The 25,760-nt window shown below is 41.5% G+C and overlaps 2 protein-coding genes and 1 long non-coding RNA gene across 3 annotated transcripts in view; 2 read left to right on the top strand and 1 right to left on the bottom strand.

Annotated features, from left to right (window-relative positions):
- The window catches only part of LOC107156680 (protein WFDC9), a 13,788-nt gene extending 10,975 nt beyond the window's left edge, over nucleotides 1-2,813 (top strand). The window contains exons 3-6 of the mRNA XM_015502756.2: nucleotides 864-980; nucleotides 1,951-1,964; nucleotides 2,014-2,150; nucleotides 2,601-2,813. Of these exons, the coding sequence (XP_015358242.1) occupies nucleotides 893-980; nucleotides 1,951-1,964; nucleotides 2,014-2,150; nucleotides 2,601-2,631 (270 nt within the window). The 5' untranslated portion in view covers nucleotides 864-892 and the 3' untranslated portion in view covers nucleotides 2,632-2,813. The remainder of the gene's footprint in view (nucleotides 1-863; nucleotides 981-1,950; nucleotides 1,965-2,013; nucleotides 2,151-2,600) is intronic.
- Nucleotides 1-3,157, bottom strand: part of LOC125618941 — a 9,931-nt gene extending 6,774 nt beyond the window's left edge. Inside the window, exons 1-2 of the long non-coding RNA XR_007350324.1 lie at nucleotides 2,993-3,157; nucleotides 2,211-2,283 (exon numbers count right to left, since the gene is read on the bottom strand). This is a non-coding gene — a long non-coding RNA (uncharacterized LOC125618941). The remainder of the gene's footprint in view (nucleotides 1-2,210; nucleotides 2,284-2,992) is intronic.
- A 17,595-nt stretch (nucleotides 3,158-20,752) lies between these two features.
- On the top strand, nucleotides 20,753-23,487 carry LOC107135450 (protein WFDC10B-like). The gene is made up of 4 exons (XM_048810740.1): nucleotides 20,753-20,923; nucleotides 21,821-21,970; nucleotides 22,303-22,376; nucleotides 23,253-23,487. The coding sequence occupies exons 1-3, from the start codon at nucleotides 20,815-20,817 to the stop codon at nucleotides 22,320-22,322; spliced, it is 279 nt and encodes a 92-aa protein (XP_048666697.1). The 5' UTR covers nucleotides 20,753-20,814; the 3' UTR covers nucleotides 22,323-22,376; nucleotides 23,253-23,487.
- The last annotated feature ends 2,273 nt before the right edge of the window (nucleotides 23,488-25,760 follow it).

Genomic DNA, 25,760 nt, shown 5'->3' with positions numbered 1-25,760 from the left:
AAAAAAAAAAAAAAAAAAAAAAAAAAAAAAAAAAGCAGAAGAAGATCCTCTTTCCAATCCCTTCAACTCGGCGTCATGTCTGTGGGTGTTTCATGAGCCCTAACCTGTTGTTGCCAACAACTTTTCTCAAGTTCTGCTGAATGAACAGTTTCTTTGACTTTGGAATCAATCTACGACCTTTTAAAAAAAAAATCTGGAAAATGAACTTAAGAGTGAAAACAGGATTTTCCTAGTATAGTTAGATTGAAAGTGCACAGGGCTAAGAATACTGGTTAATATTTAATGAGCACTTGTCATGCATTACGGTAGTTTGCCAGGGCTGCCTTAAGAAAGTATCATAATGAGGGAGCTTAAACAAAATAGATCTATTTTGTAACAATTCTGGAAGCTAGAAGTCCAAGACCAAGGTGTCAGCCGGACTGACTCCTGGTGGAGGCTGTGGTAGAGGCTCTTCCACACCTCTGGTCTGATCCAGGACCTCTTGTCTTAATGCCTTCACTGAAGTGTCCACTGTACCCCCCATTACATATATTTTCAGATTAAATACCAGGACACATAATGTGTCCGATTTCATAAAAAATGACTGTGACATTAAAGTATACTCATGTACTCGTCGTCTCTAGGTGGTGAACTACGGATTTATTTTACAAATTATATAATCTGAAGATTGGTCATTTTAAATCATAAAACAATGCAATTTTTTTAAAAGAAAAGCAATGCCTAGCTTGGGAGTTGAACTGTGGTCGGTACTAGAGGAAGAAGAGTAGGAAAAAGAATAACTTAATATGATAATAAGCACTTTCCCTCTCTCTCCTACCCTCTTCTCCTCGGCCCCCTTTCTACCTCCACCCGTCTTCCGCCAGAAGTCAACCCAACACACGCAGAGCCAACCATGAGGCTGGGGATTCTCCTGCTGATCCTGTTTGCCTGTGGGGTTGCAGTGCTTCTGCCTGTTCTGGGAAGCTTCAGGAACAAAGAGGGTAGCGGTGGTGGTGTGGGAAGGGGGGGCGGTGCTCTGTCCAGTTCTGGGGATCTCTCATAGCTGGTTCAGGACCCACATTTCCAGGATCAGCCTTTAAAGAACCAGAGCCCTCTTTAACCGAGACATCCAAGCAAGATGGCATCCCTCCAAGCTCCCTCCCCATCCCTGGAAGCAAATTGAGTGTATGGAAAGGGAGCACAGCTTTTGCCTACAATCCTGAACTAGCAGGGAATAATATTTCCCAATGTGAGGGTATCCAGCTGGAATAAGGGAAATATCGACACAGAGCTTCCCTTTGAGGCCATATTTTCAGATCTCTGTGCCCCAAGGGGATGAGCCTTTGATGAGGGCCAAAAGGATGATGTTTAACACATGCATATTTAATTTGAAGGGAAGAACATCTTAGAACACACAAAAAAATGAAAAAGACAAATAAGGAGTCTTTAATGGATCGTGGGGTCATATGATTAAAAAGTGAGGCTAACTGAGCAGAAATGTGGTGATCAGTGAGAGCATAGAATCTAGGAAGAGGGCGAGTTCATTGGTGGTATCAACAGGGGACAAATAGGAAGGGAGACAATTAGGTTCCTATTCTCCCTTAGCTCAGGTTTCCCGTTCTGCTAATCAGATATGGAAATTGGAGCTAGAGGATATTGTTAGCCTTAAAAACTAAGGTTATATGAGAATGAATTTAGTGGTGTGGTCTCATACACAGTGAGGGTATCCCAGGTGTTGTCTTTAGTACCCAGAATCCTGTAGGCCTGTGGTAACGTGGAAGGAGGGAGCATATGTCATGTAAGTGAGATTCAGTTTCACTCACAATACATGTCACCAGAAGTGGTCAGTAGGCATCTCTGGGGAAGAGATGCTGGTTAGAATTTGAGGAAGGAATTTTCTTGGAGGTCAGAGAACTACTTCGCTTGCGACCGGAAGCCCTAGTTCCGGAAAGGTTTCTTCAGCTTGAAAAGGGTTTCTTCAGGTTGTAAGTGGAGGGACCCTGCCAACTTCTACCATCTCCATTTCAGTTGAAGAAAAAGAAACTGAACAGGTGCTGGGTGCAGCCTCCATCAAAGTACTGTGAGAAAAGGTGCACGAAGTCCCTGAGCTGTTTAATTCCAAAACATACATGCTGCTGGACTTACTGTGGAAACATCTGCCTGGACAATGAGTAAGTTGGTTGGCTGGGAGGTTAGGACCTGGGTGTGCTTGATGTCTGCTCTGCACTCACCAGTCAGAAGCTGGTCACCTCATTAGAAGACTACAGTCACCCAAATTCCAGTCTCTAAATCCAGGCCACCACTCTGCAAAATAACCAAGACAGCAACTTTTTCCTCCAGTTTCATTTTGTATTTCAAAACATCATTCTATATATCCTTCCTTTGTCCAAGGACCCAATTACTGGTCTCTTTCTCTCAACCAGACCCAAGGAGACCTGATCTCCAGCTGTTTGGAAAGTCAGCAAACCTCTTGGAAAAAAAAAAAATTTGTTGGAATTTGGTGACTCCTGATGTAACAGAAAGAGTTTCTGTTCTCCTCTGGAACAGAGGATGCTAGTAAGTTTGGAAACAGATTTCCCCAAGGGCTTCTGACTTCTAATCACCTAGCATTTCTCTTCCAGAGAGCCCATGAAAACCATGCTAAACCCCTAGGTTCTGCGTGACCCAACTCAGGCGTGGGCACGGGATGGCTGTGTGGTCTGGGAAGAGTGCTGCCTGGCTCCCTGGTGGGACACTTGCTTGCTCCAGCTGAGGATCTTGCTGGAATCTCCTCGATCTCTACATCCTGAAAAGGTTCAAGGTTTTTCCCAAATAAACTAATATATCAATCATAAGCCTGAGAGCTTGTATTCCTTCCCTACAATTTAATTTCCCTTGTTACAAGCCCCCAAGACTTGTTCCCATTACCTTGGGAACATAGGTACCCAGTTCTGCCTTCCTCATCAGACCTATGTGTTAGCCAGCCTGGGTAATGGCTGTAGCAAAACTACAAAGTGAGTCCAGTTTTACTCACAATAGATGTCACCCAAAGTGGTCAGTAGGCAGTCATCCGCACCATAAAGGACCTAAGTTCTTCCACCTGTAGCTTGTCATCTCCCAGGGCCTCCTCTGCTGGTTCCTCTACATCTAGCCAGAAGATGAGAGAAAAGAGTTAGCATAGCGGCCCATACAGAAGATGTTCACAGACTGGTCTAGAAGCAGAGTTCATAGTTGTTATTCATCCTCCATTGGCCCTCCTGTAATCACATGGTACCACCTATTTGCAAAGGAGGCTGGGAAATGTAGTCTAGCAGTGTTTTCAAGAAAAGAAAATGGAATTTGCTGAACACATGGTAGTGTGTGATCTGAGAACTCATGCAGAGCTAGAGTCCTCAGCAAAGACCCAAGGCCCTGGCCTCCATCTCACTCTGTCCAACAGAATAAGCACTTTTCCTTGTAAGAAATAGGACTGTTCTGTCATTATAGAAAGCATCCTGCCTTCCAGGTGGGTACCAGGAGCTTCTAGAATAGATCCATCTCTCTGCCATCCTAGTCTCCTCTTACGCCTATCAGGTCAGTTCTGTCTGCCTGGCAGTTTTACCTGGTGATAGTATTCATATCTTGAGATTTCAGGGAATGCAGGGCTGCTCATATAATTTTCCTGAATTATGTACAGAAAATCATTTTAGAGATGTGACTTCCTCTTGATGAGGAATTTCTGGCATACCTACTATGTATCCACTCTCATGCCTCCCCTCATCTCCCCGGCCCCCGAGACAGAGGACAAGATAGTCTCAGGTAGATGAGTCTGAATGTTGTATTGATCAACTTCATAGCCCAACCAAAGGTTTGGGGATATGACACATCAAAGAAAAAGTCCAGGCAAGGGCTAGGGTCCAAGAGAACACTAGTTAGTACCTTATTGCTCAGAGGAACTAAAAGGGTTGATGGAAAGTTCAGGAATGAGGGATTCAGGTAAACACTCTTCAGAAATTAGGCTTTGCCTTAACCTTGGGGGATAGGAGGACTTGCAGTTCTTTAGAATGAAGATGGTTATTCCTTCCTAGCCGCCCCCCCCAAAAAAAATGTCAAGAAAAACATAGAGCTATCCCCCAAAGAAGCAGTTGGAAAGGAAAGTGTTGTCTTCTTGGGTGCCCTACTTCAATATCACATCCCTTTCCTACCTTCACATGCCAAGCCTGGGTCATGAGGGGTGGAAAGGAGAGAAGATGTGACTTAGCCAATATCAGCAAAAGAGCAATTGGCATATTGTGAATGGACAATTGGATAAAGAAAATATGGTATATATACATTCAATGGAGTAATACCCAGCCATCAAGAATGAAATCCTGTCACTTGCAGGAAAATAGGTAGAACAAGAGGGCATCACATGAAGTGAAATAAGCCAAACACCAAAAGACAAGCATCATATGTTTTCTCTCATGCATGGAAAGTTAAAAAAAAAATGACATGAAATTAGAAGAGAAACCACAAGGGATTGGTAAGGGGGTCAGGAAGCAGGGAACAAGGAGTGGAGGGTAAAAGCAGGGAGAATAGATATAATTGACACATGATATTTGCAAGTATGGAAATATCACAGTGAGTCCAATTAATTCATACAACTAATATGTGCTAATAATTATAATGAAAAGAGCACTGGCCGAGAAGTGGAAGGAATCCCAGGGATCAGTAAAATGTGGACACACGGACAGCACTGCCCCTTTGTCAGCCCCGCAGACACAGACACAAAGGCTCTGGACGGTACGGACTGAGCCCAGTGAGCTTTCTGCCATGTCGTCCTGAAGGGCCAGCCGGGATTCCAGAGAAAGAAATGCTGAATTCCAGCGTGATCTGCCCAGTGCACTCAACGGGGAACTTGTTTATTGAATGCTGCAGCCTGTCTTCAAAATGGATTTCGAGGAAAGGGGTGTTCTGCCTACAGTGCCTGCAGCGAGGAGGCCAGGGCATGGCGTTCTTAAGAAGGCTTAAGGAACTGGGCGCAGGGCCAGGGCCAGCGGCTTTCAATGTTTGGGGCAATGATAGAGTTACTTATATCAGCGCTGGGGACAATCTAAAGCTGATTGGGTCACAGAGTGGTCAAGGCTCTGGTGTGATTTTTTTTTCCTCATGGACATGAAGAAAGTGAGACTGCGGAGGTCACCACATCCCATCAAACGCTACAACACGGATGAACCTTGAGGACATCACACTAAGTGCAGTAGCCAATCACAAAAAACAAATGCTGCATGATTCTACTTGTGAGGCTTTTAAAAATTTTTGTTTCTTAGTTGGAGATGGACACGATACCTTTATTTTGTTTATTTATTTTTATGTGGTGCTGAGGATCAAACCCAGGGCCTCACACGTGCTAGATGCGTGCTCTGCCACTGAGCCCCAGCCCCAGCCCCCTTACGAGGCTTTTAAAGTGTTCAAACTCAGAAACATCATGAAGTAGAATGTGGATACCAAGGGCTGTAGGAAAGATAAATGGAGAGTTGGTCAGTGGGTATCGCGTTTCAGTCACGCAAGATGTAATGCTTCTGGAGACCCATTCTGTTGTTATGGTGCATGCAGTTATGAATATATGGTAGAATACATTTTATTCTACCACATGTTGCAGGTGAATTTATTTTATGTGTTTTTTTCATGTTAAAAAATTAGTCTCAATGGCTCAGGAGGCTGAGGCAGGAGGATCGGGAATTCAAAGCCAGCCTCAGCAACGGCAAGGCACTAAGCAACTCAGTGAGACCCTGTGTCTAAATAAAATACAAAATAGGGTTGGGAGGTGGCTCAGTGGTCCAGTGCCCCTGAGTTCAATCCCTGTTATCCACCCCCCCACACAATTAGTCATTCTTTAAAAAATTAGTTAAAGTAAGAAAATTCAAACCGTAGCAAAACTAGAAGTCAAAGAAATAGATTGCTCCTTAAAACATTGAAGGGAGTCTTATAATAAAGGCCTTAATGATTTAAAAAGATGATATCGTGGTATAGGATATTGAAAATATTAATCAAGTTGTTATTTTATGCTTCTGTGATTCCTTCTTTTCCACCAAGCCCTGCCACCATTGGAACGAGGACATGAAGCTGAAGGTTGTTTCTCTTGGGAACAGAGATCACAAAATGAACAAATATGGACAGAACCATTTGCGCTCATGTATCTGAGGTCCAAAATCACTTTGAAAGTTATTCCTGATATTTGAGAGAGGAGAATTGTTCTTCTGTGCTTGCAACTACCAAGATTTGGCTTCGACTGTCAGAAGTATGGAGTTTACGTGGAATCTTTAGGTTAGGAATAAAGCCAAATAACCTAAGAACAGTCTTTGCCCATTGCAAAAGTCATAGACATCTAAAAGCTGGCGGAAGAACTCTAGAGGAGTGGACAGGAGAGGGGCAGGAACATCCAGGTGAGCTTGGGAAGCCCAAGGCAGAAGCAGGGCCTCTGGTTAAACAAGGTATTGAAACATGAATGTGGGTTTGTTTTTTGTTTTTTGTTTTTTCCTATTGCTATTGCTATTAACAGATCACTACAAATTTAGTAGCTTAAGCAACAAATCATTACCTTACAGTTCTGTGGGTCAGGAGTCTGGCTCGGGTCTCATCCAAAATGAGGGCTCAGCAGGGCTTCGTTCCTTGATGCCTTTCCTCCCCGTAGAGGATTCACTTCTTGGCCATTTAGATTGTCGGCTGAATCCAGTTCCTCAAAGTGGAGGACCAAGAGCCCCTTTCCTTGCTGGCTGTTGGCGGAGGGCTGTTCTCAGCCTCTGGAAGCTACCCACGTTGCTTGGTCTCCCTTCCTGTTTAGAGGCAGGGACAGCAAGTTGAGTCTTTCTCATACTTCACATCTCTCCTTCTGGCTCATCTCTCTGACCCACTGGAGCAGAGAAAAGCTCTCTGCTCTTAGGAGTCACGATTTCACTGGGTTGACTGTAGTAGCCAGTCAGAGCCCCCGGGCAAGCCATGCATGTCCACTGTCCTGCTTCTCTCATACCCTGGAAGCAATCAGACTTCTTGAAGAAGCAATGAGGAAGCTGGGGCACCATTAGAAAGGGGTTAATGAAACAGAGCTGTGCTTTCCTGCTACTGAACATAAAAGGAAGAACCAAGAACAAGGAGGGAATCAAGCTGCCTCCAGTGAAAATTGCTCAAAGCGAGGAGCCCTAGAGCAGAGGGCAGATTGAGGGTGAGTCCAGTTTTTCTCCAGGCCTCTTCACCAGGAGGCCACAGGTCTTCCCTGCAAGCCAGGGTAGAAGAAAGGTTTCCACACGGGGCCACAAGAAGCCTTTAGTTAGCTTAACAGTAGGTGGTAACATGTTGTCATTCTGTGTGTTTGATCATCAGCCTCTTCCCTCAGCCCATACTGCCCAAGAGATGAAGTGACTCCTTAAGTTTCTAGAGATCGTAGGATCAGGGGCCACTTAAGTTAAATAAATTACTATTCCTACTGAGGTCCAGAATATTAAGCCAAATTTTTGGTTGTCCTGTTTGGGATGTGGAAAACTTATTAGCTATTAGGTAAGCTCAAAGAAAGCAACTTTGAATTTCTTTTCTTCTGGTAATAAATTAGTCATTAAGAATATAAAATTAGAGATGCCCATGTTAATCCTTATTAAAGTTTGGAAATGGGCCAGAATGTGTGAACATTACTTGAAAGAAATTGAGTGAAATAAAATCAATTTTATGCATGCAAAAATTATATGTCAAGTATGCTCGAAATAAGAAATATGTTTATATCATGTAGGAGCTGATTATTGCAAAGAACAGAAAATGTTGAGGAAATTCAGATACAGAAAAAATTGTTCCAATTAAAATTATGGTTTTTTTTAATTGTCAATAGATCATTATATTATTTATTTATATGTGGTACTGAGGATCAAACCCAGGGCCTCACACATGCTAAGCAAACACTCTACCACTGAGCCACATCCCCAGTTCATATGTGGTGAATTTTTAAGTCTCTGATGATTTAAAATTTTAATTTACTTCTTGATGCTCTTAACTAGCTTTTTAAAATACTGAAAGATATTTATATAATAAATATGTATAATTTTAAGTATTTGGGGAAGGGATTTAACTCTAAAGCTATCATACAAGACAGCAATACTGATATCCATGGAAATAAAAAGGATATCAAGAATATGAACTAAATCTCTTAAGCTGTTGTCTCATTTCATTATGTTCTTTGATTTTTTAATTTTATGTCTTTTTAATTTTCCTTTGTGTTATTTTGTATAGGATATTAACTGTCATATGATTTTGTATTATCTAGTATTCCCTATGGTGACTGTCTTCAGTCTTAAAATAAATGAAACCACACTTATTTAAAAATTAAAAAGGAGCTATAGATTATAAACTAGATATCAAGATAGTCTCATTGAAAGTAAAGAAATATAAATTCTAACAATTAATTTTAATTATTATGCAAGATAATTAATGGATTAAGAATAGTCTTCAACAACTGGGTAGCCACAAGTAAAAGAGTGAATTTGGACTTATACCATATACAAAAGTTAACTCAAAATGCATTAAGGAAATTCTTAATGCAAAACAGTAACCTAAAACTATGAGAACTAAAATTATAAAACTCCTAGAAAAGAATCAGTGTATGAATTTTTATGGCCTTGGATTAGGTAGGGGTTTTTAGACGTGGCTACTCAAAGTTCAAGGAGCTGGAGAAGAAAACTTTAATTCCTCAAAATCAAAAATCTTTATGTGTTAAAGGATCTTATCAAGAAGATGAAAAGGCAACCATATTTTCAAACACAGATCTGATGAGGGCTTAGTATCCAGAATACATAAAGAACTCTTGCAATTCAACCACAAAAGAAGCAATCCGGTTTCAAACCAGACGAAGGAGCTGGAGGCGTGGCTTGGTGGTGGAGGGCCTGCAGAGCATGTGTGAAGCCTTGGATTTCACCATTAATTCTTCAAGAAACAAAACCCCCAAATCAGAAATTTTAAAAGCACCACCATAGGCAAAGTATTTGCATAGACATTTTGTCAATGAAGATCTATGAATGAACAATAAACACATGAAAGGGGGCTCAATATCATTGCTTATTAAGAAAAGGCAAATTAAATACATATCAATACCACCCTTGGAATGGAATGATTTAAAAAAAAAACACTGTGAACAATAACAAATGTTGGTGGATGTGGAGAAATTGGAACCGTGCGCCTTGCGGGCAGGATCAGACAACGCGCAGCCACTAAGGTAAACACATGGGAAAAAAAACCTCAGAAAAATTAAGCATCGAGTTACCACGTGGCTGAGCAATGCCACTCGTGGGCACAGACCAAGAAGAATTAAAAGACATCTTCCATATAAAAACTTACATTCATAGTAGCCCCCAAGTGGAAACGAACCCAACAAAAGGATTTAAAATGTGGTCTACCCACAAAATTGAACAGTAAGTCATCAAAAGGAATGCGGTGCTGATGGGCGTACCCAGAAGGAACCTGGGAAACGTGCTAAGGAAAAGATGCCAATGCAAAAGCCCCCTGTCTTCCGAAGTCTAGAAGAAGCCAGTTCCTACAGACAGAAAGCAGGTCAGTAATCGTCAGGGGCTGGGTGGGGGAGAGGGAGGGCAGCGACTGCTAAGGAGTACAGAGTCCTTTAAGGGTGATGAAGATGTCCTGGACTAGACAGCAGTGTGACTGCACAACCTCGTGGATATATCTGAAGCCACTAAACGGCACACTTTGAAATGGCAAATTTCCTGGTATGCAAATTGTAACAACTAAAAAGAAAAGAGAAATAACTAGAGGAGGACTTGGTTCTCTCTCCTGACTCAACTTGGCAGGCGAGACTGACGCAGCCGCACGGACTCCTGTGCCTCTAAAGATGGGAGGGAACAGAAAGGGACCCGAACAGTCCAGTCAGTGTGAGTTCAGCCATAACACTGGGACCAAATAAAAAATGGAAACTCAAGAGAAGAAAGCCCAGGATGTGCCTGGAAGATCAATTCTTGCCACCTGAAGACCCAGAAGGCACAAGAAGCCACTGAGCTGCTCCCAGTCGATGAGGGACGTGTTGGAGTCATGCGGAAGTTTGGCAGGCCCCACAGCTCTGGGGCAGCCGGACGGCCACCAAGGGCAGGGGAGTGGTGAAGACCTGCACTCCCAGGAGGCCTGACAGTGACAGCAACTGCCCAGAGCCCTCCACATGCCCCAGGGTGGGCCGCAGGAGAAACCAGCGGAGCCTGGGGAGAGCAGAGCACCCTGAGAGAACGGCACACCTCTCGCCCCGCAGTTATGCGCAACAGGGTAACAGCATGTTCTGATGGGTTATCAGAAATTCTTTTATAGACCTCCAGCTCCCCAGCTGCCCCATAGCACTGTGGGGTTCAGGCTTTCTCATAGAATAAACTTCCTGTACCACCCACCACAATTGTTCCATGATGCAGGTGTAGACCCTCTTCCTGTATATAAAATTAGACAGTCTAGGAGTTGGCGCCAGTCTCCAAATGTGGAATACTGCCAGGCACCGTGGTGCATGCCTGTAATCCCAGTGACTTGGGAGGCTGAGGAGGAGGATTGAGAATTCAAACCCAGCCTCAGCAACTTAAGTAGCCCTGAAGCAACTCAGTGAGATCTTGTCTTTAATAATAAATATAAAAATGGCTGGGGATGTAGCTCAGTGGTTAATACCCCTGGGTTCAATCCCTGGTGCCAAAAAAAAAAAAAAAAAGTGGAATGATTATGTAGGATCATCAGCTTGGCTTGGCTAATACCTAATAAATAATTTTTAAAACACAGAAAAGTAAACTAAAAGGGAATCAAAAGGGTATATTAGAAAAAATTAGATATACACAAAAAAGACAGTAATGGAATCGAGAAATAAAGTAGATGTAAGACAATTAGAAAGCAAATAGCAAAGGGCAGAAGCCCTTCTTTTTTTAATCTATAAAATGTCTTTAATGCCTACAATTTCTTATATACATAAATTGAAAAACATTCACCTGTATATGCAAAAGAATTTTCTCTTGTAGGTCAACAGCACCAGAAAACAAGCTAAGCTAGGTAAAGGTGTTTTATTTTTTAAACTCGATTTGACAATTATGTAAGAGACATGATGGATTTAACAACTCTAAAGAAATCTATATCACACTCAATCCTAAACACCTGAATATTTATTTCATTAATCCACTAACAGAATAAATAGTTTCATATATTCAGCACACTGAAAATAAAACAACCAGACTCTAAAAACCCTTCTTTATTAATATTTACTTTAAATTTAGTTGAATTTAAATTGCTCTTTAGAGAGTGACTTCAGCAAGAAGTTTCAATAAGGAGCCCTGGATTTTCTCTCTCCCACCTGATACCAGTTCAAAACCAATACGTGGCCCAATTCCATTTCTGAGAGATGCAGGGACCAGTTGGAAGGCTCCCGTATCCCAGGCAAGCGTGAAGCCACACATCAGGGCTGGAAGGCATATTTGTGGCACTCTCTTGCCATCATTTCTTCCAGGGCTCAGTGTGGCACAAACTGGGAAACTGCCAACCACCCCCAACTTCTCCCTGAAGAGAGAAGAGAAGACTGAAAAGCACTGCCAACACTCAGACTTCTCCCGAGGGGGTGCTCAGGGACTGGTTGTGTCCCTTGTGTCGGAGCCCTGCCAGGACCTCACATACCCTAGTTTCTGGGGCTGCCCTGTCTTGCACCTGCAGAGAACTTGTGATGCAGCAGACAGACGCCAGAGGGAGCAGGAGATCAGGAACTCCTCTAAAAAGAGAATTGCAGATCCCTCTAGGTGTCTCTAAACTCAACTCCAGAGAAGACACATCCATGGGCAAGGTTTGAGAAGCGCCGCCCCCCCCCCCGCCGCCGCCCGAACCTCAAACTTTTAATTTTCAAATTATAAAAAATTAAAAATGAAGAAAAAATCCTGAAGGAAACCATAGGAAAAAAAATCTTATTCTAAAAGATGAGAAATACACCTGAGCACTCAGGAACCATGAAAACAAGAAGAGAATGAAGTGTTGAGAGAGAAAAAATTCTCTAAGACCCTGCACCCTGACAGACTGTCCCTCCAAAGTGAAGAAATAAAGATGCTGTCAAGCAAAGAAATGAGGGAATTTGTGGCCAGTAGTGCAGCCTTTAATAAATGTCAAAGGAATTCTTTAGAGAGAAGGAAAATGATATAGATCAGCAAACTAGCTCTCCATACAAAGCAAGAGCTTCAAAGAATGCATGAGAATAGAAGGTAAAACAAGAAAATTTTTTTGTTTTTTCTCCGAAAACAATTTGTTGGTTCTCTTTAATTATACACGACAGTAGAATCCATTTTGATAAAATTATACAAGCAAGGAATATACCTTATTCTTATTTGATGACTCCATTCTTGTGAGTGTACACATGGTGGATGTACTTAGGCATTTTCATATATGTACATATGAAAATTATCCTACTGTCTTTTCTATACCTATCCCCCGCCCTTCCCTTCATTCTCCTTTGGCTAATCTACTTCGCTTCTCCCCCTCCCCATCTTTGTTGTGGTTCAGCTTCTACGTATCAGAGAACATTTGACCTTTGGTTTGGGGGGATTGGCTTATTCCACTTAGCATGGTAGTCTCAAGATCCATCCATTTACTGGCAAATGTCATAAAGCTATTCTTCTTTATGGCTATTTTATATGTTACAATATATGTCACAATTTCCTTGTCCATTCATCTGTCAGAGGGCACCTAGGTTGACTTCGTAGCTCAGCTGTTGTGAACTGTGCTGCTGTAAACGTTGATGTGGCTGCAGCACTGGAGGCTGCTCATTTTAAATCCTTTGATATATGCTGAGGAGTGGGATAACTGTGTCAAATGGTGGTTCCAATTTGAGGAATCTCCATACTGCTTTCCAGAGCGGTTGTGCCAATTTGCAGTCTCACCAATAGTGTATGAGCATACCCTTTTCCCCACATCCTCACCAACATTTATTGTTGCTTGTATTCTTGATAGATGCCATTGTGACTGGAGTGAGATGAAAACTCTAGAAAAGGTAAAACTATGGGGAAAGTGAAAATATCAGTGATTTCCAGGGATGAGGTAAAGAGAGATGAATATGTTGGACATGGCACAATCAGAGCATCAGTGATGTCCAAACTTCAGGCCTTGTGCTCAAACCAAGATGGGAGCAGATGGACCACATCTGAGATAAGGGACACCCAATGATGCTATGCATCAGCAGAAGAGGAAAGAAGCTGGTCACTGGCTTAGGTCTTGCTGCTGAGCTCTATGCCAAGCAAAGGCAAGACTGTCTCAGTGGAGAGAAAATGGGAACTATTGGAAGGACTTTGAAGAGTTCCCAGTAACCAAGGACAACGCTCCTTCTGAACGCTCCACCATTAGAACCTCATTCATGAGGCTAAGCATTGCTAGCTGGTGAATTGTCCCTATCATTTCAGCCTGAGCACACTCTCTTCCTAGAACGTTTCCTTGTTCCTTCTGGTGGTCAAAACAAGCAAATTAACACTGCCTTCTCCCTGAGTGTGGATGTTATGCGTCCACATATTGAACGTGTATATTCAGCAAGTGTATCTACGATATATCTGTCTGTATGTTGGAAGCCATGACTTTACACTATTATCTCTATTCTGATTTCTCCCTTTGCATATTTGTAGCAAATCTCAGACAAATTAACTTCTATTATCCTTAATATTTAATTATTTGATAAATCCTTCTCCCAGTGACCATACCCAATGTCTTATATTAGGATGCCCACGCTGCGTGGAAGCCCTGCTCCCTCAAGTGAGTCCTGATCTCCAGGCCAGGATATCTTCTTCAGGTTTGGGCTCTGGCTCCCCCACATGCCAGGTGGGACTTCCCGCTTCCCCCTGCAGGGGTTCAAACCTCCTACTCCAGGTCACGTCCCATTTGTGGGTGGACTCCTCAAATACCGCCCCCTCAGGTGGACGCCCTTCTCAGCTGGTGTTTCAGTCAGCTTCTTTGTTGCTGCGATCAAAAAAACTGACAAGAACGATGTAGAGGAAGAAAAGTTTATTTGGGGCTCACAGTTTTAAAAGTTCTCAGTTCAGAGATGGTTGATTCCATAGCTCTGGGCCCAAGGTGAGCAGAGCCTTGGCAGAATCCTGGCAGGAGGGCACGACGGAGGAGAGCAGTTCAGCACCTGGCAGTCAGGAAACAGAGGGCTGCCTTCCTCTGTCATGCTTTCCTACTTAGACAAAATCTAAACTCCAAAAGCATGCCCCCAGCAACCCGTCTCTTCCAGCCCGCCCTACCTGGCCAACAATCCAGTCAATCCATGTCAGTGGATTAATGCACCAGTTAGGTTAGAGCTCTCATGATCCGATCATTTCACTTCTATGTTTTCTTGCATTGTCTTACACATGAGGTTTTGGGGGAACACCTCACATCTAAACCATAACACCCAGCTTGGGCTCCAACTTTTTATGCCAGGGCACACCTCTGTGCGCATGGCCTCCTTACTGTGGGCTCTGACATCTTGTTCTCCCAGGCAGACACAACACTGCTCAGTTTCCAACAGTGCACCAGTGCTACTTCCTGCCCCCTGTTCCCATCAGTACCCACATGTGCTCTGTGGTATATGCCTACCTTGCTCTGCCCACTTAATGGGCTTAGGTATCAATTTTTCAGGAAGAGAAATAAGAGAAGAGTTAAAGCTCATGTATATTTTAGAAATGAGGAGACACAGCTTCCCAGAGTTAAATAAATTACCCAAAGTTAAAAACTTAGCAAGTGGTAGATCAAGCTCAGACCAGGCTGACATGCTTTTGCTTAAATGCTCCAAGAGATGCCCAAATGCCATAAAACAGGATTATACTGATGAACATGTGAAATAAAAAATAATAATATTATAGAACTTCACTTTCTGCCTATGAAAGATAGATTGCCGCAGACCAAGCCTCTTGCCAAGATTAACTAGGAAAACTGTATACAAAATTTATAATGCATTTAATGGAATCAGAGTTATTATACCAAGGCAGCTAATACTGGGAGAGCCAAAACGTGTTCAAGAACAGCAATTCACTTAGTTAAGTCCAATGAGCTATACCACTTTCCCCTGAGGCATTTGCCAATTTATACATAAAAAAGAGTGAGGGGCTGATAAGTCTAGCAAATTTTCAACATAAAGTAGTAGCTAAGCAGAACTTCTGGTGAGTTCACAGGATTAGATAGAAAAAGGATCCTAAAAAAGCCTGGACTTAGTGAGGTCAGACTCTCAGAGGAAAGAGAAGCATGAGCCTAATGTTCTGCACCAGTTTTCTCCTGAAGGTGTCTACTGATTCCTAAGTGACAGAAGCCAGACAGCATGTACTGAAAGACTGAAAAACTAAGTCGAGCTAGAAACATTCTAATGGTGTGAGGGAGAGAAAGTTTGAAGGGAAGTCCTGGAAATAACCTGGACTTTCAACTACAACCATGGCATGGCTGTAACCTAGGAGTAAGGTAAACTCAAAATAAACCAGGATTTTAAAAGACTGACTCTTAATTTCAAATTAAATTCAGTCTCTACTTGGATTAAATTAACCTTATTCCAGTCTAATATTTGCAACTGGTTAATAACAAATTATATAACTAATAAAAATTATCCAGAGCATTTTTATTTTTATACACAATATCTACCATTTCAACAAAATTAGTAAGGCATACAAAAAAAATAGACAAGAGAAGGAAACTCATAAGTAATTAGACATAGTTCTTAAATTTAAATGACTCAAATTAATATGTTCAAGAAAATGGTTGATTTTACTAGTGAATTAAATTCCATAAAAAAAGAAAAATTAGTTGAACATGGTGGTACATGCCTGTAACCCTAGCTACTTGAGTGGCTGAGGCAAATGGTGATTTCAAGGCTAGTCTGGGCAGCATAGTGAGATCCTTTCACCAATTAAATAAATACATAAATAAATAACAAAAAACTTTTAGAATTGAAAAATATAATAACCGAAATAAAATAACCAGAAGATGGGTGTTTAGAGAAGATTAGACTCAGCTGAAGAAAGGTTGGCTGAATTGGAAGGTAAATGATCATAAAATATCCAGACTGAAGCAGGGAGGGAAAAAGGATTGAGAAACAGAGAAAAAACTGAAGATGACATAGAGTGAAAATTGGAGGCTATTCCACCTATGTTAGGAGAAGCTGGGTCTCCTGCCAGCTTCTCTTTCTTGGAGAAGAAAGAGAAAACAGAGCAAAGGAAAGGAAAATGACGGAGAATTTACAAACTGATGAAAGATATCAAGTCGCAGATCCAAGAAGCCCTTGGCACATCACAGTAAAACCATGTCTAAGTTACAAATGTCTGTTTTTATTTTGCTTTTAAACAAAGAGAATATCTTAAAATCTGATGGGGCGGGGGGAAGATCTGCTATCTTTAAAGAGCAACAGTAAGACTGATTTTTGGCTTCTCGATGGAAATAATGGAAGGTAGCAAACAATGGAATCATATCTTTAATGTTCTGAGAGAAAATAGATGCTCACCTAGAATTCCACACCCAAGGGAAAATGTCTTTCAAAAATGATAGTGAAATTAAGGCCCTTTCAGATAAAGACTGAGGAACTTTATCACCAATATTCTCACATGAAAAAGAAATATCAGATATTTTTTTATTCAAGCAAATGGAAGATTATCTTGGACATAAATAAGATAATGCAAGAAGAAATGAAGAAAAATAGAAAGGGAAAATATATAGGCAAAGCTAATTAATGGTCCCCATCTCAGGGTGATTTTGCCCAATATGGAACATTCGGCAATGTCTGCGGTCATTTGTATTTGTCACAGCCTGGAGGCTGGTGCTACTGGCATCTAGTTGGTAGAGACCAGGAATGCTGTTAAGCAATCTATAATGCACAGGAAAGTCCTCCACAACAAACAGTTACTTGGCTCAAAATGTCAACAGTGTCAAAATTGAGAAACCCTGATCCAAATTACTATTGCTTATATAGAACAATAATATTGTCTATGAGGTTTAAATTTATGCAGAATTACAGTATGATACAAAACTATCACGAAACATGTGACTTGGTACATGGAGTTAAAGTGCTTGAAGATTTGGTGTAGCCTTGGTAGTGATAAGAGTCTAGTTTATTTTATACAGTAGTAAACCAAAGATGCACTTTGTAATGTAAAAGTCTGTATCATTAATAAGCTAACGGGAAGATTAATAAAATTATAGGGAAAATTGTTGATTAATCCAAAGTGCAATTGTAAAGAAAGAGAAAAAAATAGAACAGATGGAACAACAGAAATTGCATCGTAATTGGTAGATAGAAACTCAAATATGCCATTAATGGCATTAAATATAAACAGCCTTAATATTCCAAATAAAAGACTGTCAGAGCAGATAAACAAATAAAATCCACTAATATGCAGCTTAAGCCATCTGTTTTAAAGTTTGAAAGATTTGCCTTAAATATAAAATCTGGAAGTTGAAGAATGTAGGTAGATATACTATGCAAATGCTAACCAAAAGCTTCATATTGGTCTGTTGATATGAAATAAATCAGCCTCTAAAGTAAAAAGCATTGTTTAGAGACAAAATGGGACATTTCATAACAATGAAATTGTCAATCTACCATATGTACTCAGTGATTTTTACATGATATATCAAGTAATGTAGCATCAAATACATTAGGCAAAAATTGGCAGATAAAAAGTAGAAATTAACAAATAGAAAATCAGAATGTGATATCTGAACATACCACTTTAAGTAATGATAGGAACAAGCACAAACCCACAAAAAAGCATTTTTTAATGGAAGACCTGAACAACATGGAATCAAAAACCCTTGTCTTAGTTGATATACTATAAAACACTTCACACAATAAAATTCATATTCTTTTCAAATGCATATAAAATATTTATCAAAAAGTACCATATGTTTGATAGAGAAATTTAAAGTTTTAACTGCAAAAAAAGTATTGTAATTTTAAATATTAGAAAAGAAAGAAGTCTGGGCCGGGCATGGTGGTACACACTCATAACCCCACATACTGGGGAGACTAAGGCAGGAGAATCACAAGTTCAAGGCCAGCATGGGGAATTTAATGAGGCCCTAAGCAACTTAGAAAGACCATGTCTCAAAATAAAAAGGCTGGAGATGTAACTTAATGGTAAAGCGACCCTGGGTTCAATCTCCAGTACAAAAAAGAAAAGAAAGAAAAATAAGGAAAGAGAAAACAAATTATACTCAAAGAAAGAAGGAAGAAAATTAAAAAGAAAACGAGTGAAATATAAACACCCATTTTAAAAGTATTCACCTTTAAAAAAATTTTTTTTCAGTGCTGTAGATTGAACCGAGGGCTATGCATGCTAAGCGAGAATTCTACCGCTGAACTACATCCCCAGCCCCTAAAATAAACTTAAATCTATAATTTAGGTTATAAACATCAAAGGTAATAACATAAGATGCTAGAAAATAACACGAAGCCTATCTTCATAACTTTGAGGAGGGAAATACTTTTTAAATGTGAAAAAAAATTATAAATTGAACTATATATAAATGAGAATCTCTGTTTATCAAAAGAAGGCACACTTAAGATATTAAAAAAGCAAACTCTAGAGTGGGAGAAGGTATTGATAAAGCACACACCTTCTCACACCTTCTCAGAGCACGTGAAGAATGTTTACCATACAAATAAAGACAGAAAATTGAAAAGTAGGCAAAAAAAGACTTGAAGAGGCAATATAAGAGTATCTGAAAGTTTAATGGATGATAATAAAAAGATGCCCAAATTCATTAATCAAAAAAATGCACAAACTGCTGGCGGAGATACCAGACCTGATTGTAAAATGCAATTATAAGACCATTATGATAAAGAACCAGTTCCTAGGGAAAGGGTTCATCCCCACCCCACCCCAGCCTGTCTGTATCCATTGGATTGTAAATAGCTATCTCCAGGAGTCGCCCTTTTGAAATGTAAACATCAAGGAAAGAGATTCAACAGGTGCCTGTGAAGAGTCCTTTCTTACACTTTGAAACTTTCTGAACTCTGTAGGAATGTAACTACACCACTTAGTTGTTAGGCCAATTAACTGCTGTCTAAGCTATGACCTCCTTGGCTTAGTTCCTAGAAATGTAGCTCTCAGGGAGATAAAGTCACCTTGAGTTACTGCTGCCTGTGGTGAAGGCCACCTCATGATAACACTCACAGGTGTTTTACTGTCTTTGTTCTATACCTGGGAACTACTTATGGTAAATTCCTGTGCATGGTCTTTGGTCAGGTAGGCCAAGAATTCAAACCCATCCATGTTGTAATGGTTAAGATATGATGTCAGATCTCCTATAGAAGCCCTGTGTAACTCTCTGCTCGGGGCCCAGTACTTCAGAACACTCGCTCATCTGGGTCCGCCAGAGGAAATAAACCTGAGTTCTCCAACCCTCCGAGAGGTGTGTAGTCTCTTGCTGAATGAGATTTCCATAACACACACACACACAACCAGAGGGCTAAAATGAAAAGTACTTTAAAAAATAGTAAAAGTTGAAGACTATGTGAAGTCACTAGAACTCTCATTCTCTGATGATAGGAGTATATAATAATACAGCAGAGCTACTGAAGCTGAAAATATTCAGAGCTCATGACTTAAAATTCTACTTCTAGTTATACCCATCAGAAATATGTACAGTTGACCCTTGGCATCCTCGGGGGATGTGTTCCAGGACACACCTCCCCCAGGTACCAGTTGGTGCTCCAGTTCCTGATATTTCAGTGTCATATTTGCATATGATCTGCCTACATCTTCCCATATACTTTAAGTCATCTCTAGATTACTTAACTAATATAATGTAAACAGTTGTTTGCTGTATTGTTTAGGGGATAATGACCAGGAAAAAAAAAAAAAGTCTGAACATGTTCAGTATAGGTATATTTTGGATCCGGGTTTGGTTGTGTCTGCAGGTGTGAAACCCACAGACATGGAGGGCCAATGGTATGTGAATGCTTAATGACATATAAAAAATAGTTGTGGAAGCATTCATAACACTGTTACTTGGAAACAACCCAAATAGCTATCAAAAGTGGAATGGATAAACTGTTATGTTAAATCCAATCGATGAAATATCATACATTAATGAAATTGAACACATCCACAAGACAGAATCTCCAACATTGAATTAAGCAAAAAAAGTCACATAAAATAATAGGCACTGTATTATTCCACTTCTGTAAGGTTTAAAATAGACAAATCTAGTTTATGGTATTAAATTTCACAATAGTGATTATTTTGGGGGGGATAGAGAGAGGAATATTATGTGTTCTTTCTTTCTTGAGCTGGGTGGTGCCTATATCATTATATGTTCAGTTTATGAAAATCCACTAATGATCTGTGCACTTGGTTGTGGAATACACAAGGAAAATACATGGAACTTCCCTAAAAATATATTATAGAAAATATTTGATGAAATGGGAACATGCTAAAATGACATGTATTATCTGATCACCAATTTAACAAAAAATACTTATGTAGATGGAGCTGTAGATTGTATGTGGGTAGAGGTAAAGATTAAATATAAATGTAGAAGACATACATATTGATGTTTTAGAAAGACTGAAAACATACTAAATTATTAATAGGTGTTATCTCTGGATATTATTACTTTTATTATTACATTTCTTTGTACTTTTCTGTTTTTTTGAATTTCTAAAAAAAAAATTATAAAGTCATGAGGCATTCACTTCTGCAATGGGAGGAGTTGAGATGTGAGAGAATTTCACAGGAAGCACCGACCGACCGGCAGGGCGTGGAGAGGGGCAGAACCAGAGGGCAGTGAGAGGCCGGTCACGTGCTCTCAGCTCCTGCTGGAACCTCTTTCTACCCCCAGCAGGGCCTGCTGACATCCTGGGTCTCCTGCCAGCTGCACGCTCAGAGGTCCAGAGCCAGCATCATGAAGTGGTTGCATCTCCAGCTGCTGCTGCTCCTCGGCGGGGTGGTCCTCCCAGTGTCAGGGAAATTGAAAGACAGAGTTCATTTTGAAATTGAATTTCTGGATTACCGTAGGTATTTTGGCTGGGTTTCAAAATGAAGAGTGGATGGAAAATTAAAGGACTTTCCCCAGTCCGGTTGCAGAGAGGAGCCAGGGGTGACCATATAGAGAAACACGGGTTCTTTTTTTTAAGCCAGGATACCCAAGGGAAATAAAATGATCCAACCTCAACCTTGAGGGTCTCCTGACACTACAAGTAATTTGGTGTCTCTGTGTGTGTTGGGGGGGACTGTGGAGGCCACATTGAGTTTTTGAGGAGGACACTTATAAGAGGTCCAGAGGATTCAGAGCTTGCAAGAGGGGGTACCAGGAGTGTGAGTCCCTGGTTGAGTGTTCCAAAGATGAACACCAAATTGGGAAATGGCTACTAATTATTTCTTAACACATGGCCCTTTTTTAAGGAATTGAATATTTCAGAGCACCGAAATACGAAGGAGAAATAAAATGCATGCCTGACGGAAGCCCTGGGGTTAAAACAAAATGAAATGTGCAGAATTTGGAGAGGGTGGGGGTAGATACTGCAGCGTGGTGGGAGGAAGGAGCTCAGCTTAAAGGGCCCTTTCAGCGGCAGCGGAGGTGGAAGCCCCTTCCTCTACTGCTCTGGGACTCCACTTTTCCCACACCCCCACAGAAGGAGGATGGGGGGACTAGTCGACCTCTCGGGGCTCTTTGGAGAATTGGGCTTGGTTTCTGTGGGTTTAAATTCCACGAGGTGACTTCAGAGTGGCTAGGGGAATTGAGGAGAGTGTTGGGGATTGGATCTTTATCCCAAGAATCAAAAAGACCGCTTATGTCCTTGGGTGGGAGAAGAGGGGGAGCCTACACAGGGGGTCCCTGAGCATGAGAGGAGCTGATGATAGTGAGGGACACTCTTCTTTAGGGATTGAACTGCTTTTTCTCTCCTCAGTTTTATCAAAACCAAAAATAAAATCCTGTCCCAAGACCCCTACTGCCACACAGTGTGGGACCCCCTGCAAGATACACCTGGAGTGCCCTATTGACCATCTTTGCTGCGTCGCCGTCTGTGGAAAAGTCTGCATGCAAGTTGAAGACATGGGTGAGATACGAAAAGCACCTTCCCCTCCTCACCAGGTCCCCACACCGTGGCAGACAGCCAGCCAGACGCGCTGTCTCCCCAGTCTCCGTATCCCGCCTGGTGACCTTTGCTTTCTCACCCCAGCCCCGGCGTCCGAACTCCACTCTCAGGCCTGTTCCTTCTAGCCAAACCCCAGGAGGTATGGCGTGGCCTTCTCTGCTCACTGGACTTAACACATCACGAGAGAAGCCTTCGCGGGCATCTCTCAAACCACAGGAAGCATTCCTGCCCCCCCGGGGTTCAGGAGGATCAGTTATGCCTCAAGAAATGCTTCTTCCCCTTATGTCTTCCAGAGAACGAAAATCTGGGATAGAAGATCAGCAACATGGTTTAGGGCTGAACACGAAGTGCTGAGCCCTAAACCACGGTGAGAAATGGAGGGAACCCGGGATCTTGGAAGAGGACTAAGCGACCTCCTGTGGGACCATCTCCCTGCCCCAGCTGTGGGTGGGGAAATGGGCCACGTCTCTCCTGTCTGCCAACACTTCTCCTGGAGCTGATACTTCAGCAGCCTTACGTCCTTTCCTAATAAGTTGCTGTAGTCCCCTGGAACTTCTCTTTCTTTTGCTGTCCCCCAGACCTGCTCTCACTCCACCTTTCACCCAGGCCCCCAGCCCTGCCTCCTGGTTTGGCTCTCCCTATCTTCCCCCCTTTAGAGGCTTGGTCTTCTTAGCTGGGACTCCTGGACTGACTGACCTCTATGCATTGGCTAACGCCCCTGGGAATACTGCCTGTGTGGGCAAGGCTCTTCAGACGGCCCAAGACCCTGTTCCTGGGGTTCTCCACCTCCCATTATCTCAGGCCTGGGATTCCAGGAGATCTCCACAAGCTCCTTCCCCTTTAACTAATCCAGGGAGATAAAGTCTTACGTGAATGTGCCATCGGTTACTATTATTTATTCAGTCATTTGGAGTTTTCAGGGTCTTTTTTTTTTTTTTTCAAATATAAGTGCTATCACAAGAAACAACCTCCAGAGGCCAACACGTGCCACTTTGTGGCAAGAGCCACCTTACAGGAGTGGAGGGGTCCCTACCCAGGAAGGGTTAAGTCATGTGATCCAAACAGTGGAGACCAGGGAGTAAGTGACAGGAAGACCTAACAGAATCCGATACCTCATGCTTAGAACATAACCCTGGCCGCTCTGCCACTGTGACCTATTTTAAAACAGACACTCCTTTTCCCTTTCTCTTCTCCTCCTCCCCTCACCACAAGGGGAGCAAGATCAAACTTCTTCCCATCCTAGGCCAAGTCCCTGTCCTTGCGCTCACACGCCACAGGAACGAAGTCAGAAGACCTGGGAACTGGCTGGCTCGCTCTGGAGGCTACAAGTGAATGATGACGTCTGGGATGTAGCCTCCTGAATCACCTCTTTAAAAGTCCCCTGCTCCCCCCGACAGAGTCACAGCCTCTGGGACCGGAGTCCCCTGTTTCTCCTCTGCATGCAAAGCAATAAAGCTTCTTTTTTCTTTTTCTTGAAACCGTGTCCTCATTCTTGGCTTGGCCCTGGGAACAGGGACTGCTGAACTTTCAGTAACAAAGCGACTAGTGGAAGTTTACTCAGTAAGATAAGGTGACGGATGGATGTATATAGACCCCCACCTCCACCGCACCCCAAGTTTCCTGAAATGCCTCTCTCCGGAGCTAGAGGTGTGTTTAAGGTAGAGCACACAGGGGAATAGGGTTAGGAAAGGGCTCCCTGGTGTTCTCTTGGACTAGCAGGGAGCGACCGCCTTCAGCCAAACCCCGTGAACTGTTTCCCGGGTGAGCAAGTGGAGACACAGTTGAGGAAAACTGGGACCACCTGGTCCACAGGAGGCTCACTTGCCCCCAGGTGCTCTGAGGAACCAGCCTTTCCACTTGGTTGTCTTGCTTCAAAGCCTGGAGCTAATCCATTCTGAAAGCTTCAAAAGTGGGCGGAGGTTGGAGATTGGTATTAAAGGTGTGGGCTGGAGTCCTCTGAGGGAATTCATTGTGGCTTTACTGGAAGAACGGGTCCAGAGTAAACTGCTTGGCCATTGCAGCAGGCTTGACCAGCAGACAACTCCCACCCACTTCTCCCAGCAACACAGAGAATTGGAAGACAGAGAAATCAGTAAAGAGAAAGACAATTTAACAACAGAAATGACTGACCGCCATGTGAGGTATTCAGAATTACTGTGCACATTCTTTTTAAGAGCACATGGAACATATTTTTTAAAGGTCTCAACAAACGTCAATAGATTTAAATCAAACTGACTACAGTGTAATTAATCCAGAAATAAATAAAAGAGCTACAAAAATATTCCAAATGAGTAAAAATTAAGCAAAGCACTTCCAAGAAACCCCAGGACAAAGATGAAATCATAAGAGAAATTTTTAAATAACAAATGCTGAAATCAATTATCTTTTTATCTCAAAAATTAGGTACAAGCTGAGTGCAATGGCACGTGCCTGTAATCCAAGCAGCTAAGGCAGTTAAAGCAGGAGGATCACAAGTTCAAAGCCAGCCTCAGCAATTTAGTAAAGCCCTAAGTAAATTAGAGAGATCTTGTCTCAAATAAAACATAAAACTGGGCTGGGGATGTGACTCAGTGGTTAAGCACCCTGGGTTCAATCACCAATACCAAAAGAGAGAGAGAGAGAGAGAGAGAGAGAGAAGTTAGGTTAAAAAATAACAAGCTAGAGCAGTGGAGCACACCTGTAATCCCAGCAGCTCGGGAGGCTGAGGCAGGAGGATCTCTAGTTCAAAGCCAGCCTCCGGCGATTTAGCAAGGCCCTAAGCAACTTAGAGAGACCCTGTCTCAAAATAAAACATCAAAACAACACTGGGGCTGTGGCTCAGAGGTTAAGTGACTGGTACCAAATAAATAAATACAATAAAAAAGAAAGACAAAGAAAAAGAATAACAAATAAGAAAGTAGTAGGAATAAAATTATTTAGTTTAGAACAGAAATAATAAATAGAAATAAACATAAAATATAAAACGTTAACAAAGTGCCCAATTTTGGAATAAACTAATAAAGTTGATATACCCTGATGATTAAGCAAGCATAGAAAGAGGCAAAAATAGCCAATATAAGCCAAGGAAAAGTGAACATAACTACAGATCCTACGATAAAGTTAAAGAATATTATAATTTCATAGCAATAAAAATTTAGATGAAATGGGAAAATTCCTAGAATATTGAACATCAAATTTCTCAGAAGAAATAGAAAATGTCAATAATTATACGTATATTAAGTAAACTGAATCTAGAGTTTTCAAACAAAACTTCAGGCTCACATGCATCATCAATGAATTCTACCAAACATTCAAGGAAGAAATAGCATTAAATCAAAATCTTTAAGAGAATAATAAAAAAGGGAGTACTTACTTCTCAGCTTATTTTATGAGACCAACATAAACTTGATCTCCCAAACTTAAAAGGACATTATAAAAACGGAAACCAGAGATCATCTTATCTGTTCTATAGATGCAAATGTCCAAAGCAAAATATTAGGAAATGTATTCATTACATTAAAAAAGGTAACACATATTGGGGAAATTGTTTTATTCCAGATATGCAATGTTGAATTTTCATTTAAATATTAATAGAAGAAAATGTCTTAGATATCCTCAATTTAATTACAAGAGCCAGCAGATGGAAGGGAGGTGAGATAAGGTTATCAGCTAACATCTGCGGGTTGAAACCAACAAAAGACTGTTCCACATTCCTGAGTAAATATTGAAAACTTGGCTCAGAATTCAGGTGGATGAACCCCTGGGTACCATC

The sequence above is a fragment of the Marmota marmota genome, unplaced genomic scaffold (genome assembly GCF_001458135.2).
Source record: "Marmota marmota marmota unplaced genomic scaffold, marMar, whole genome shotgun sequence".
In the NCBI taxonomy this organism is placed as follows: domain Eukaryota; kingdom Metazoa; phylum Chordata; class Mammalia; order Rodentia; family Sciuridae; genus Marmota; species Marmota marmota.
Note: the sequence above shows the minus strand (reverse complement) of the source record. Positions and strands in the feature narration are given on the sequence as shown.

Bases quoted from the DNA above. Each gene is read 5' to 3' on its own strand.
- LOC107135450 (XM_048810740.1), top strand. From the start codon at position 20,815: ATGAAGTGGTTGCATCTCCAGCTGCTGCTGCTCCTCGGCGGGGTGGTC. The intron at 20,924-21,820 runs GTAGGTATTTTG...TTCTCTCCTCAG, and splicing joins AATTGAATTTCTGGATTACC to TTTTATCAAAACCAAAAATA. The intron at 21,971-22,302 runs GTGAGATACGAA...TATGTCTTCCAG, and splicing joins CATGCAAGTTGAAGACATGG to AGAACGAAAATCTGGGATAG.